This window comes from Paramisgurnus dabryanus, chromosome 8 (assembly GCF_030506205.2).
Source record: "Paramisgurnus dabryanus chromosome 8, PD_genome_1.1, whole genome shotgun sequence".
Lineage (NCBI taxonomy): Eukaryota > Metazoa > Chordata > Actinopteri > Cypriniformes > Cobitidae > Paramisgurnus > Paramisgurnus dabryanus.
The window spans coordinates 41268314-41281068 of record NC_133344.1 but is presented as its reverse complement, the minus strand read 5'-3'; the positions used below and the strand labels follow the sequence as shown (position 1 = coordinate 41281068).

At 36.7% G+C, this 12755-nt stretch overlaps 1 protein-coding gene across 1 annotated transcript; it reads right to left on the bottom strand.

The window, feature by feature from the left end:
• Window positions 1-6340: 6340 nt before the first annotated feature.
• Window positions 6341-12690, bottom strand: rnf169 (ring finger protein 169). Its single transcript, XM_065242950.2, has 6 exons — window positions 12290-12690; window positions 11211-11284; window positions 10844-10936; window positions 10622-10728; window positions 8215-8317; window positions 6341-8021 (listed from the first exon to the last, which is right to left on the bottom strand). The coding sequence occupies exons 1-6, from the start codon at window positions 12654-12656 to the stop codon at window positions 6849-6851; spliced, it is 1917 nt and encodes a 638-aa protein (XP_065099022.2). The 5' UTR covers window positions 12657-12690; the 3' UTR covers window positions 6341-6848.
• Window positions 12691-12755: the final 65 nt, after the last annotated feature.

The window sequence follows — 12755 nt, the reverse complement described above, 5'->3', positions numbered from 1 at the left end:
TCCAATACAACACAAAACAGCTAATAGCAGACATGACGGTTGCGGTTAAGTGAGATGAAATCAAAATGAATACTTCAAGCAATAGTAAATAGACATTAAATGAAACTTAAAAACTGGACAGAACTAATAATGTAATAATAACTACAGACTCACCATCAGTGGGCTCAAACAGTTTTTCATAAGATGGAGATCTTTGTGCCACTACAATAGGCTCAACTCTATTGCTTGGGCAGGTGAAGGTTTTCTTCACAGCCTTCCAGGTATTCTTGCAGAACCTATGGATTTTACCTGCCGCCTTCTGCTTCTTCTTACTTTTGACATGTTATTCTACATAAAAAAAGAGCAAAAGTAAACAATTAAAAACATCTCTGATCACAGATTAAACAAGAATGATTCATTTAGCTGCTAATAATCATCAAAATTTGTAAAGTCAAAACTAAAATCACTTAATAGCATTGATTTTGCTCTTATTTTTGTATATTTGTCTCATTTCCTCTTACCATTTGGGTTGATACCAGTGAATGTTCCATTAGGTTTCTTCATGTCATTTAAAATGTCCAGTCTTACGGATGCGGATGAATTTCCTGTCACCCTCCTAGACTTATTGTCAATTGACAACAAAAAGTCCGAGGTCTCTCTTTTTCATCTCTATGGCTTGTGATGAATTACCATTCACCTCAACAGACCATAGGTCAGGTGGCAGTGAAAAGTCACTGCTTGCACTGAGTCCTGTCAGTGCTTCAGCGCTATGCCTCAGATTGCCATCTTCACCAGCGATGTGCAAGAGGATGCAGACATGATGTCCGATGTGTCCATAACATGCGCTTCCTCAAAATCTGAATCCGTGTTTAAAGTTTGTTCCGGCATTGAGCAAACTTTGGCTGCATTTTCATCCTAAACCGGACATGCACGCTCGAGCCAGTGGGAACCTGAACTTTGCTCGAGGCTTGATACAATTGGGACAGACAGACAATTGTAATTGGAATTTTAGCCCAAACTCAGAGTACCCCCCCCCCCCTTTTTCCTGGGATAGATGTACTAACTGAGAGTGAGGCGATGGGGAAGAGGAGGGATACTCCAAAAACTGTCACAGGACAGAGATGAGGGGTGGCTATAAAGACCCCTTGGCACTAATAGGTTTACTTGAACATGCTCTTACCGACCTTAGTTAAATGAACCTCATTTAATTTTAAATTGAAAAGTACAATATTTTAAAAACTGTTAATTCAAAATATATATTTTTTTCCGGGTGGGGAGGATTCATTAGGCATCAAACAAAAATGCATTAACAGGCTAATAATTAAAATAAAAACTTGATTAAAAAGAAGAGCAGTTCTTAGTTTAAAATCTATTCAGTAAAATTTAAATGTTATGTTAACAAACATAAGTTACGCAAGTAATCCATTGCTAATTTCATACATGTACTGGGGGTCCCTGCTCCTCATCTCTATACATTAAGGGGTCCTTGGCCTGAAAAAGGTTGAAGACCTTTGATGTAGAACATGTCACGCATCAGTGCACTGATCTTACTTTGTCGTAATAATAAAGCCACCGCGCTGCCATATTGACTGTTTTTTATAACTAAAGTCTCTTACAGCTAAGCATTGTTATTTATTTATCTGAATTTTATTTGCTCAAAACAGTAATTAAGTGAGTTAACGTTACTGTACTTTCATGTTCATTAACGTTAGTGATCCACTGTTCACCTTGTACATGTATTAACTGTTATGTATTTTTTATTTGTACACTCAGTAAACAATTAAACGCTTTCTTTAATGCTATTTTAAAACAGTCTAAGGATTTGATTGAGCAATAACGTTACGCATATGATTCCTATTCAAATCAGATTGTAAAAGAAGTATCATGCAGCTTTTAAACAGTTTTAATGTTGCAACAGTTAAAAATGTGCACCAGACACACTCACCTTAACGATTTCTATATTGCTTATCGTACTCTTTACAACAAAATATTTATACCCTCCTGAGCATCAAATGAGACGTTGCAATGACAGATTAAAAAAGCAAAGCAGATTTAAGAAACACTAAATCATTTGATTTTGTAATACCATATACAGTATGCGTTTTTTGTCAGATGAAAACAGTCCATTCCAAATAAATATTCATGTCTGACGACATCTGGCTTTCCACAATATTCCACATTCAAACCCATCAAATACGTTTAAAGAATGGAAGACTCTCCAAGTGCTTTGAAAGCCAACCAGCCAATTCTTGACAAAGTCTTTGAATCAACATCAATAAACATCATACAGCCTAAAATTAACAGTTTAAAACAATAAAGAAAATAAAGGATTGGCCAGATTTTCATAAATTAGCCATGTTGGCACATTATCAATAAAAAAAACAGGGAAGAAATGGATTGTCTATATAAAGTGACAATCAAAAAACAAAAACCCCTCAAAAAATCAAGATGAAGGCAAGCTAGATTAAATGTACAAATATACTCATACAAGTGAATGTGCCAATTTTCAGAAAAAGAAACGTAGGAATGCACCAATATATCGGCTTATAATAGGTATCGGCAGATAAAAGCTTTTTTTTAAAGCATAAAAAGCATCTGCCGATGGTTTAAAAACATACTCTGACACACAAGCATCAGAACTCATGCTGTGTGATTATTTTTAATTGGTTGACACTGACAACAGAATTGCAGTTTGTACGCTCTGCACTTCTAAGATTAGGAGTAAAAAGCAAAACGATCGGTATCTATCGGTATTGGTAGATGTCATTTCAAGTAAATGAAAATTGATATCAACACAGATTTTGTATCTGTGCATCCCTAGTTTAAGCTTTCTTGGTTGGCACAACGTACAACATATATTTCTTAATAAACACCTAAAAAATAAAGTTGTTAAATGGAAAAACACAGCCCTTTAAAGTAGTGTTTTACAGTAGCTAAAAATAAAAACTAATTATTTAAGGAGGAATACAATTACAAAAAAAATCTTAATATTAATAATCAAATATTTGTTTTGCGAGGTATGCCATACAGTGCCCTTCATAGGCAAAAAATAAAATAAAATAAAGACAAATCAATTTTGTCTTTATTGTTCCAATACTTACGGAGAGCACTTTATGATGAGCTAATACATATATTTTTTTATTCTGGTGTTAAATGCAGTGTGTCCAAATGTGTTTACTTGCGAACAGTATATTCCCTCAACCTATCTTCACTAACTTAAGTCATTATTTAGATGTGTTTCACGCTCTTCCAACGGTTATCTAAATAAGTGTTGCTGATAAAATAATAATAAAAACACACATTTATATAAAACAACAAAATAAAACCGCTTGATTGCAAACCCTGACAAAAGTCAACATTGTCACACAGTGCCTTTAACAGAGCAAACTATTTAATAGCCATTTTACTTTATAATAGAAAACATATTTGCACACATCTATGCCAGAAACATATTCCACAGTACACAAGTATGCAAACACAGCAATTCCAGCGGTGCATATATGATTTCACGAGCCAGTGCATTGCAAAATGTGTCAAACAAAATAAAGATATGCATTTGTCTAAGCATTGTCACAGGTGGTGCTAGAGAAGGAATTAGCATAAACCGTTTGCTCATACACTCAGATTTGTATACAATGATACACATTATAGCTAAGCCTGGTTAAAATTGATTATGCTAAATTAATGGTCACACATAACACCTTCTTAAAGGTTTTTTTCTGTCATAATCAGACTTGAAAGAGTTACTTTAAAATTTATTCTGTTGCAGTAACAAATTACTTCTTAATCGTAGCACCAAAATATAAAATTAATGTAATCTGATTACTTTTGGGAGGTAATAAAAAGGTAATATTTTGAGAATAAAGTCAATATAACGAGAATAAATTGATGCGGCTTTCACATAGGACGCGGTGTGCGCTGCGCTATTAAACACATTTATTTCAATGGCTTGCGCCGCGCGAGGGCGGTTTGTTGTTGCGTCGACCAAAGCGTGAGCGCAAGCGGTCAAAGTTCAAAATAGTTTAACTTTTGCGCTGCACTCTGTGAAGATTACACATGCGACCAATAGAAAAGGGGCATTCAAACAGGGTATCCATCTTGGCTGCGCTGAACCCAGCGGCAAGCTCTGCGCACATCGCATCCTATGCACCAGCAAGTGAAACAATTATAATCAGTTTTTTACAAAATGTAACTGTAATCTGATTACTGTTTTTACATAACTGTAACTGATTACAGTTAATCTTTTTTTTGTATCGCAGTTACATAATCATGTTACATGTAATCCGTTACTCCCCAACCCTGGTCATAATGTATTGAATACAACACAATTTTTTAAAAGTTAGCTACCTAAACAACATGCAATTTAATAGTAGAGTCATTTGAAGATTGTTTACGAGTACCGAGCATTATTAAAACTAAACCACTCTTGAAAAACATTGGCTAAACATTTGTGCCTAATATTCTTTTATTACACGATTCTCTAAAATGCTTGATTCTGTTTGGCCATTCACATTCTAAGGTTTGTTCTTTTCAGATAACTACCACTCAAAACTAATAACACACGGTAACCCGGATGCTGCAAATCATTTTGACAGGTAGTTTAATACAACACAAAATTAAATATAAATATGTCTTTTAATAATGCACATGACATTATATTTTCCAATGATTAAACCAAAAAGCGTGTTTGTGACCTTTGAACCTCTTATCTTAAAACCGATGTAAATAGGTTTTCTTCACGTTAGGTCTGTATTTGTTAAAAATAAGCAAATAAAATACTTAAAATCAATATTTATTGTTCCTTACCTTACTTATGAGGTAAATAGTGTTGTAATAAGCAGGATAATGTACAGGCAGCAGGTTGGTATCACAAAATTTAGCCCCTAATGTGTGTGAAACCAGACCCTTTGCGCCACAATAAACCTGTACATTATGCAGTTTTGCAACGCGTTTAAGTACAAATGTTTTGGTTCAGATGCAGGCAACTGAGATGACACCACAGTCGGCTTAAATTTTCAGCTTCTGATTACAAGTGGACCAATCCCAGCTATTTACACTGGGCAGACACAACACATAGTTAGATCTGGAGAGATGGTTTGTTAAAATTTTGTGATAAATTTGTAAAAAAATAAAACTGCATACTTGTGTACAAGAGTACGTTTCTGGCCCTAGGCTACAATTTTACTTTATCACCTAAATAATGAACTCTGAAAGAAAATGCGTATGATAGGTGAGTTTTAGATGAATGATTCAAGACTTCCCCAGAAACTAGAAAAACAAGAAAACAAAGAATACAGTAAGGTTATGCTACATTTTTTGTACAAAACAACATCTGTTTTGAAACGTCCTATGATATTATTTCAAACATGCAAGCAAACTTCTTGGGAAACATTTGCGACTATAAGGGACACTACTATAACTGGCTTAGTATTAAACAACCTTTTAAAGTTATTTATGTATCTTCCTTCCTCCAAACAACATATAACCGTTTTTTACACCAAAGTAAACTTTGTCTTTTTTATGTGTACGCAAGCAATACCAGAACAGTTAAAATAAATATTTTATATTTTACTCATACGCATATGTGCACTGCGACAAATTGCAATACCTCTCCTGGCCTACATACCTGCATCTTGCAGTGCGCATACAGTACGTGCTTACTATTCTGATAAAGAAATTTACGTCAAGGGCACTTCACGCCGACCCTTGCGTACTCATGAAACAAAGTCTAAACTGGAAACAAAACAGTGCAGGTTTCAATCCAAATTAAAGGCTATTCTGTATATGAATATTTTGCCCCAGAGCCAAGACTTAAAGGAATAGTTTACCTAAAAATTTAAATGACCCCATGATTTACTCACCCTCAAGTCATGCTTGATGTATATGATTTATGATCTATTTCAGATGAACACAATTAGTGTTATATAAAATAATGTCTAGGCGGTACAAAGCTTTATAATGGTAGTAAATGGTGCTTTTGATTTAAAGCCCAAAAAAGTCCATCAACCCTTTACAGAAGTAATCCCTATGTATATAGGGTGGTGCTGGGAAAAGATTAATCGCGATTAATCGCATTCAAATTAAAAGTGATTTTTTTGCATAATATGTGTGTGCGTACCAAGTGTAATTATTATGTATATTCAACCACACACACACAAATACATATAGTCATTTCAGATTTTTTTATTTATATATAATTTGTATTTATTTATTTATTTATAATATAGAATTTATAAATATATATATATATATATATATATATATATATATATATATATATATATATATATATATATATATATATATATATATATATATATATATATATATATATATATATATATATATATATATATATATATATACACACATGTAAATGTTTCTTAAATACATACATGAATGTGTGTGTATTTATATATACATAATAATTACACACACTCATATATTATGCAAAAAAATCACTATTATTTTGAATGCGATTAATCGCGATTAATCTTTTCCCAGCACTAATATGGGGGTTAATAAAGGCCTTCTGATGGCAATCGATGTGATTTTGTAAGAAAAATATCAATATTTACACACTAAAATAACTAGCTTCCAGTAATCCACTTTGATGAAAAATATAATCATATACATCAAGGATGGTTTGAGGGTGAGTACATATCTAACCTTTAAGCCCAGGTTGCTATAGGTGGACTGATTATTCATTTCAATGGTAATTCAATTGACAAAAGCATCTGCTAAAAGACAAGTGAAATGGGCAAATACTTATCCTGCATTACTTGCAATACTTAACCAGATGTTTGGAAACCTCTTTAGTGCCTAAACAAGAAAAACTTTGACTATTCACTACCTAAACGTAGGTCCATTTAAGAACTCAAGTTAAAGTGCTCAGTTCTTTTAGAGGTTCTTCTTGATCTTCGTGTATTATGTCCAACTAATCCATCTTTTGTGGCCCAGGATCGTAGTTCATAACTTGTCTTGTGTCTGTCCACTTTTTGACATTCTCTGTCAAACTGTCTCTGTAGCTTTAGCGCTAGTTCTCTGTCAGTCCTTTCCTGATTCATTCTTCGGACGACCGGATCGTCAAACCTGTCGAAGGGATTGCAAGTATCCGTCCTGGAAAGTTTCGTCTGTACGGTCTCTTCCAAATGTTTGGTTTTGTGGCTTCTCTTTTTGCCCCGTCTTGAGGTAGGTCTGTTAAGTACACAACTGGTAGCGGGCTCGTTTATGAGGTTCTCAGGGTCTACAGTGTCCTTATTGCGACGTCCGACACGTTTGTCAAACATCTTTTCATTCATCTCTGATAGTCCATATTCGCAAAGTGTTTCACATCTGCCGTGCCCGTCTCGGGTTGAAGTATCTGCAACAGTTTTGGTCTTTAACCTGATGAGAGCACTAGCTGGCGATGTACCTTCCTCTTTCATACACTGATCGAAAATTAGCCGTCGCTTATTACTAACTACATGTTTTTCCTTCTGATTTTTTGACTTTTTTGCACTTGCAACACAAGAGCATGGATGATCCTGCAAGCTTTCCTCAGCTATAACACAACTGCAAGGTCGGCTCTCCTGCTCTTTAACAGGACTTAATTTAAGGCTAAGATCCTCTGCAATTGGACTTGTGATGGTACCCTTGGATAACACCTTCATAGACTGACGATCAACTTCGATCTGCTTCCACTTCTGCAAGATGGTGGGGCTGGCCTCGTAGCTCGTGGACTTGTGCAGGTTACGCGTCAAATTCCTGGGGGTTGACTTTACAATCGTGGGTTCCAAAAGTCGTCCGTCAGGCAGTCTTTTGGGTGGGGTGCAAGGCGAGCAAACAATAGGCTTGAAATGGTTGAGTTCTTCTGATATGCTATCATTGCTTTCCGGGCTAATGGACCTCTCGGATTTGGTTTGAAGCATGAGTGAAGCAGAAGAGGCGTGTAGACCCCGCCAGTGGTGCTTCTTATCCAGGCTGAGTATCGGGGCAGAGAAAGACCTACTGTTCTCAGAGGACAGAAGTATTCCAGCATTGAAACTATAAGTGACGCAAGCCTGCAGTGGAAATAGATTATAAGAGTTATAACACTGACTGTAAAGACAACTGGTAAACTAAAAATAAATTATCCTGTCCATTGTCAAGCCTGCCAGTGAGTATAACAACTTTATCATTTCTACTAACATTGGTGTTTTATCCAAAGATTACAACTGAACAATTAGATGAACAGATGTGTCCAAAATGTTGTACCTTTTCAGGTACAGTATGATGTGGGTGACCTCTGCTCTTTCCTTTGCCATCGTCCGAGTCGGTACAGCTCCTACTCCTCTGAACGGCACTGCTATGAAGGCAACTGTGATGCAGCAAAAATATGTTTTTTTTATATTTATCATTTTTCTATATTTAACAAATAGTAAAAACAGGTGAGGGTGCTATGGAACCATGAGCTGCGCTCTACTACTACAAATATATAGAGATGAGAAACAAAAACCCGCTTTGTCCAACTATGATCAGCTGTTAGGCTGAGCCTTCGATGTTGTCATGGAAAGGTTGGTTGTTTTTAGTCACGACCTGCAATTGCTTGCAGCTTCCAGCACTCTGTCTGTAAATAATGCCGGAAAAAACTATCGGTGAACACAGCAGCCATATGTGCCGATACACATAAATGCGCAAAAATCGGCCTGATATAACGCTCTATCACTAGCCACAATGATATTATCATCATCCGCTGATGACTGTATTTGCATAGTTGACTAACAATAGAGATAAAGGTCTCGTATATCCTGATCCCATTTTTCAAACTTTAGTTAGTGTGTAATGTTGCTGTTAGAGCATAAATAATACCTGCAAAATGATAACGCTCAAAGTTCACTGCCAGGCGATATATTTTCTTTAACAGAATTCACCTTTTAAAGCCTACAGTGAATTACCAGTATGGACTACAGCCCAAGGGTCTTATCTAGCAAAATGATTGTCGTTTTCTCAACAACAAAAAAGCCAGCGCAACCTTACATATTATGTAATCACATCAAAAAGTTGCTTGTTACATATGTGAAACCTTGCGGAGCATCGTAAACAATAAACTGACACAAAAACATCAATTAGGATCAATTTACATACAACCACGTCAGAACAGTCCTCTTTCTCTACACTTGTAAACAGTGGAGTGGTAGTTTCGCATACGTGACATTTTATACATAATTGTGATTATACATAAGGGTTACGCTGGCGCATCACATGGCTAGTGCAAAAAGAGAAGTTGTGGTTAAAATGTAAAAAAAATTTGGGCGAAAATTACAATTGTTTCGCTAGATAAGACCCTTATGCCTCAGTTAGGATCGTTTAGAGTCCTTTGAAGCTGCACTGAAACTGTAATTTTAAACTGCATTGAAACTGTAAACTGTTGTGATCCACTAAAGTCCACTATATAGAGGGTTTCATCTGACACACGTGCGGTGACGCAATTACGCGTCTGAGTTTGTTTAATGGTCTGACTAGTGTCTAAACTGAACTCTGGAATGAAAACCTCGTCGACAATAACAAACGTTATCATGGATTACAGCTATTTGTTGGGAGGTTTGGCAGCCGATCTGTAGTTAAGATTGTATACATCAAATAGTACACATTATACACAGTAACGTTTATCTATGATTTGAACTAAGGTAATCTACTTGTTGTTTATTTTGCTTGTAATCAGAAATAAACTACTCTAAAAAGGACTTTGTTGTTATTGATTTTTTGCGGAAGTTATGCGTGTTCCACAAAAGCCACTTGTTTATGTTGTAACTGCTGAAACCGTCTATTAAATCCTGGAATGCTTTCCTAAAAAAAAAATACATTCTTTAAGCTGGCGAACAATCTCGGCTTCAGAGCAGACAGTGAGGAGCATCCTGATCTCCGTATTTTTAGTTTTCAGAAATTTTTAATTGTGAACGTTTATCGGCATTTAAAAGCTAAGAGTTCATTGCGTTATTGCGACAACTTATACCTCATCACTAAAACACACCCCTTACAGCATTGTTCCTGCCTTTTGTTCACACAGGATGCGTTCCGTAAACGTTACGAGTATGACGATGTTACTTGGTCCACATTACGAGAGCAATCCCAGAATCAATTCCAGGACGTGTTTGCGTTCATGTTCACACAGAAGGCACTCTGACAATTTTTTAGGAAATTTTCTGAAATCGATGCGCTGTGTGAAAGACGTTTTAGTTCTCTGGTCTGGTGTTTCTGGTAGAGCATCGGGTTAGCAACACGAAGTTCAATTCCAAGAGTAGAGAAAAAAGTATCCCTTTAATGCACGGTAAGTCAAAAATATCCGCAAAATTCACATAAATAATCCAAGAATTACATATTAAAATGCAAGATAGTTTTGCATGGTTAACCTTTGCTTAGCATTTGGTTACTTCCATAGTGACAAAGAAATTCGATACTTGGAAAGTATCACACCTCAATACTGTAACCCAATTTAATCAAATTGGGTACCAGTCAGGAGTGATAGATCCAGATTCGATACTGGGTGTGTTGTAAAGTAGGTGTGTCCACCATTTTAGCCACTTTTTAAATATCACTATTTGTGAATACCAAATTGGTTCACCAATAATAATGAAGGCTGGATTAAATCTTATTCCAAAATAACATCATAAAAGTTTAATACCCTCTATTGAAGGCAGGGGAGCACTTTGTTTTTCTCACAAATGCAGAAACATGTCTGGTCCTCTTTCCCACGGGCTCTTCATTCTCAGAGTCTGAAACTCCACAGAACTGAAACACATAAAAACTACAAGGTAAGAGGTTTACTGTGATAACCATAACTAAACACTCATCATACTTTAACTATAACTATAAATATGGCAACTAAATGATGAGCCTTACATACAGGATATTGACAATGTTTTAGCATCCCGCATTCATCCTTTCTGTGTAAGGGGACTTTTTTCTTTCTCTCTTCAGTTTCTTCACTGCCTCCACCCTGGAAACGTGAGATTGTGCTTTAAATGCTCATACTTAATATAACAGAACCTCATGTTATAAGGAGTATATAACAAAACTTTTAAAACAAGCTTATTAGAAATCATAATTGCTTTGCATTTTACAAAACTATGCTGTGCATCATCTGTATATCAGATGAAAACACAAAAACACTTTAAAGTAATATTATGCACCATGGTAATGAGTATCACATTGTCTAAATAACATGGAAATAAGTTTTGTGTGTGTAATAAAGGCATTTACATATAACTTACCTTGATTTTTTGTTTTTCGTACTCTTGCCGCATTTCTCCAGGTTTATGAATTGGTTCAGGTGCTCGAAAAATATCTATAAACAGAATGAATACAGACAACCTGACATGCTGGCAACAAAAATGACCCCTTTTCTCTTTTCTAATCCAAAGGCAAACAAATGAATAAATGATAAAAACACTTGACATGTAATCCTAGCAGTTCATTTACTACAGCTCCTCCCACTGGACACACACATGCCCGGACAAGTTTACACTCTTGTCCAAGCAACAGGCTTGTAAGAAAACTACAATATTTACCTTTGAGAATATGTAGAAGTAGCTACTGTACATTTAGTAGAAAATGAGCAAGAAAAATATGGTTATCGTAAGGACTGTACATAAACTGTGCCGATCCTATGACGTTTCTATATTGCGTTTAAAAGCAGCCAAATAAAGTAAAGCGCAAAGTAACCGAGCACGAAAGTCTTTTAAGACGCGTCCGGGCAAACAACTACTCCTGCACCTACATGATATAAGGTGTTTTCGGCTGCATGAGGCGCCGCAAGAACCGAAAGCGGGTGACATCATGATACCGCGAGAGCGAATTGAGAAATAACAAGGAGAAGTCTAGTTTCGAATAGCTCTCGCGGAACTTTGACGTCATGCGCCAATCATTTTCTCCAGCGTCAAACATGTAGCTGATGACAAAATTGCACATCGTTCAAACGCAGAACGCGTAACTGCGTTCAAAAACAGCTGGAAGAAGCTGAATGTAGTGCACTTTCTTAAACTTTAACTGTTGTTAGGTACCAGGCCATTTTTAAAAACGCAACGTCCATAAAGTGAAAAATCTGTACAGTCCAGACTAAAAATAAAAAATAGCGCAGACTGGTGTGAACGCCCCTATCAAAACAAAGCTGTTTTTCCACATTACATTGCAGATTTACTCGCTTTACTATGATACACAAAGTAAAAATACGTCAAACAAAGTTGTCATTGACACTCTACCAAGATCGATATATCTGAAAACTGTATATCAAGCCGCGATTTGGTCAAATGAGCAAGTTAAGTAATTTAATAAAATGTCAAACCGTCCTTACCATCATCCGCCGTCTCTCCATCTCGCTGCTCCATTCTCCTCTTACACCTCTCCGGGTGACTGAGGCGGACCAGGTCCCAGAGTTCGGTGTTGACCAGGCTCTTCTCCCGGGACTGTTTGCGGGCCCAGCTGGACACTCGCAGCCGGCACAGCGGACAGCAGAGACTGATCAACTTCACCGTCCGCTGGAAACAATGCAGGCATACAGAGTGTCCACATGGCATCGTTACCGGCTCCAGCAGGATTTCAGAGCATACCGGGCACCGAGCTTCTTCCAGAGACAGCGGTGCAGAGAGAGCGTCTGGCCTTGTTTTTCCTCTCTGCCCTAGTCCAGCGGATTTGGCGGACCCCGCCGCCGCCATCTTCATTGCTGTATGCCTGCGTCTGGAGTTTGAAAACAAACCCCGCCTAGGCGTGACGTCACATGCAGCGGTTGAACCCTATGGGTTGAACTGAATTTTTGTTTC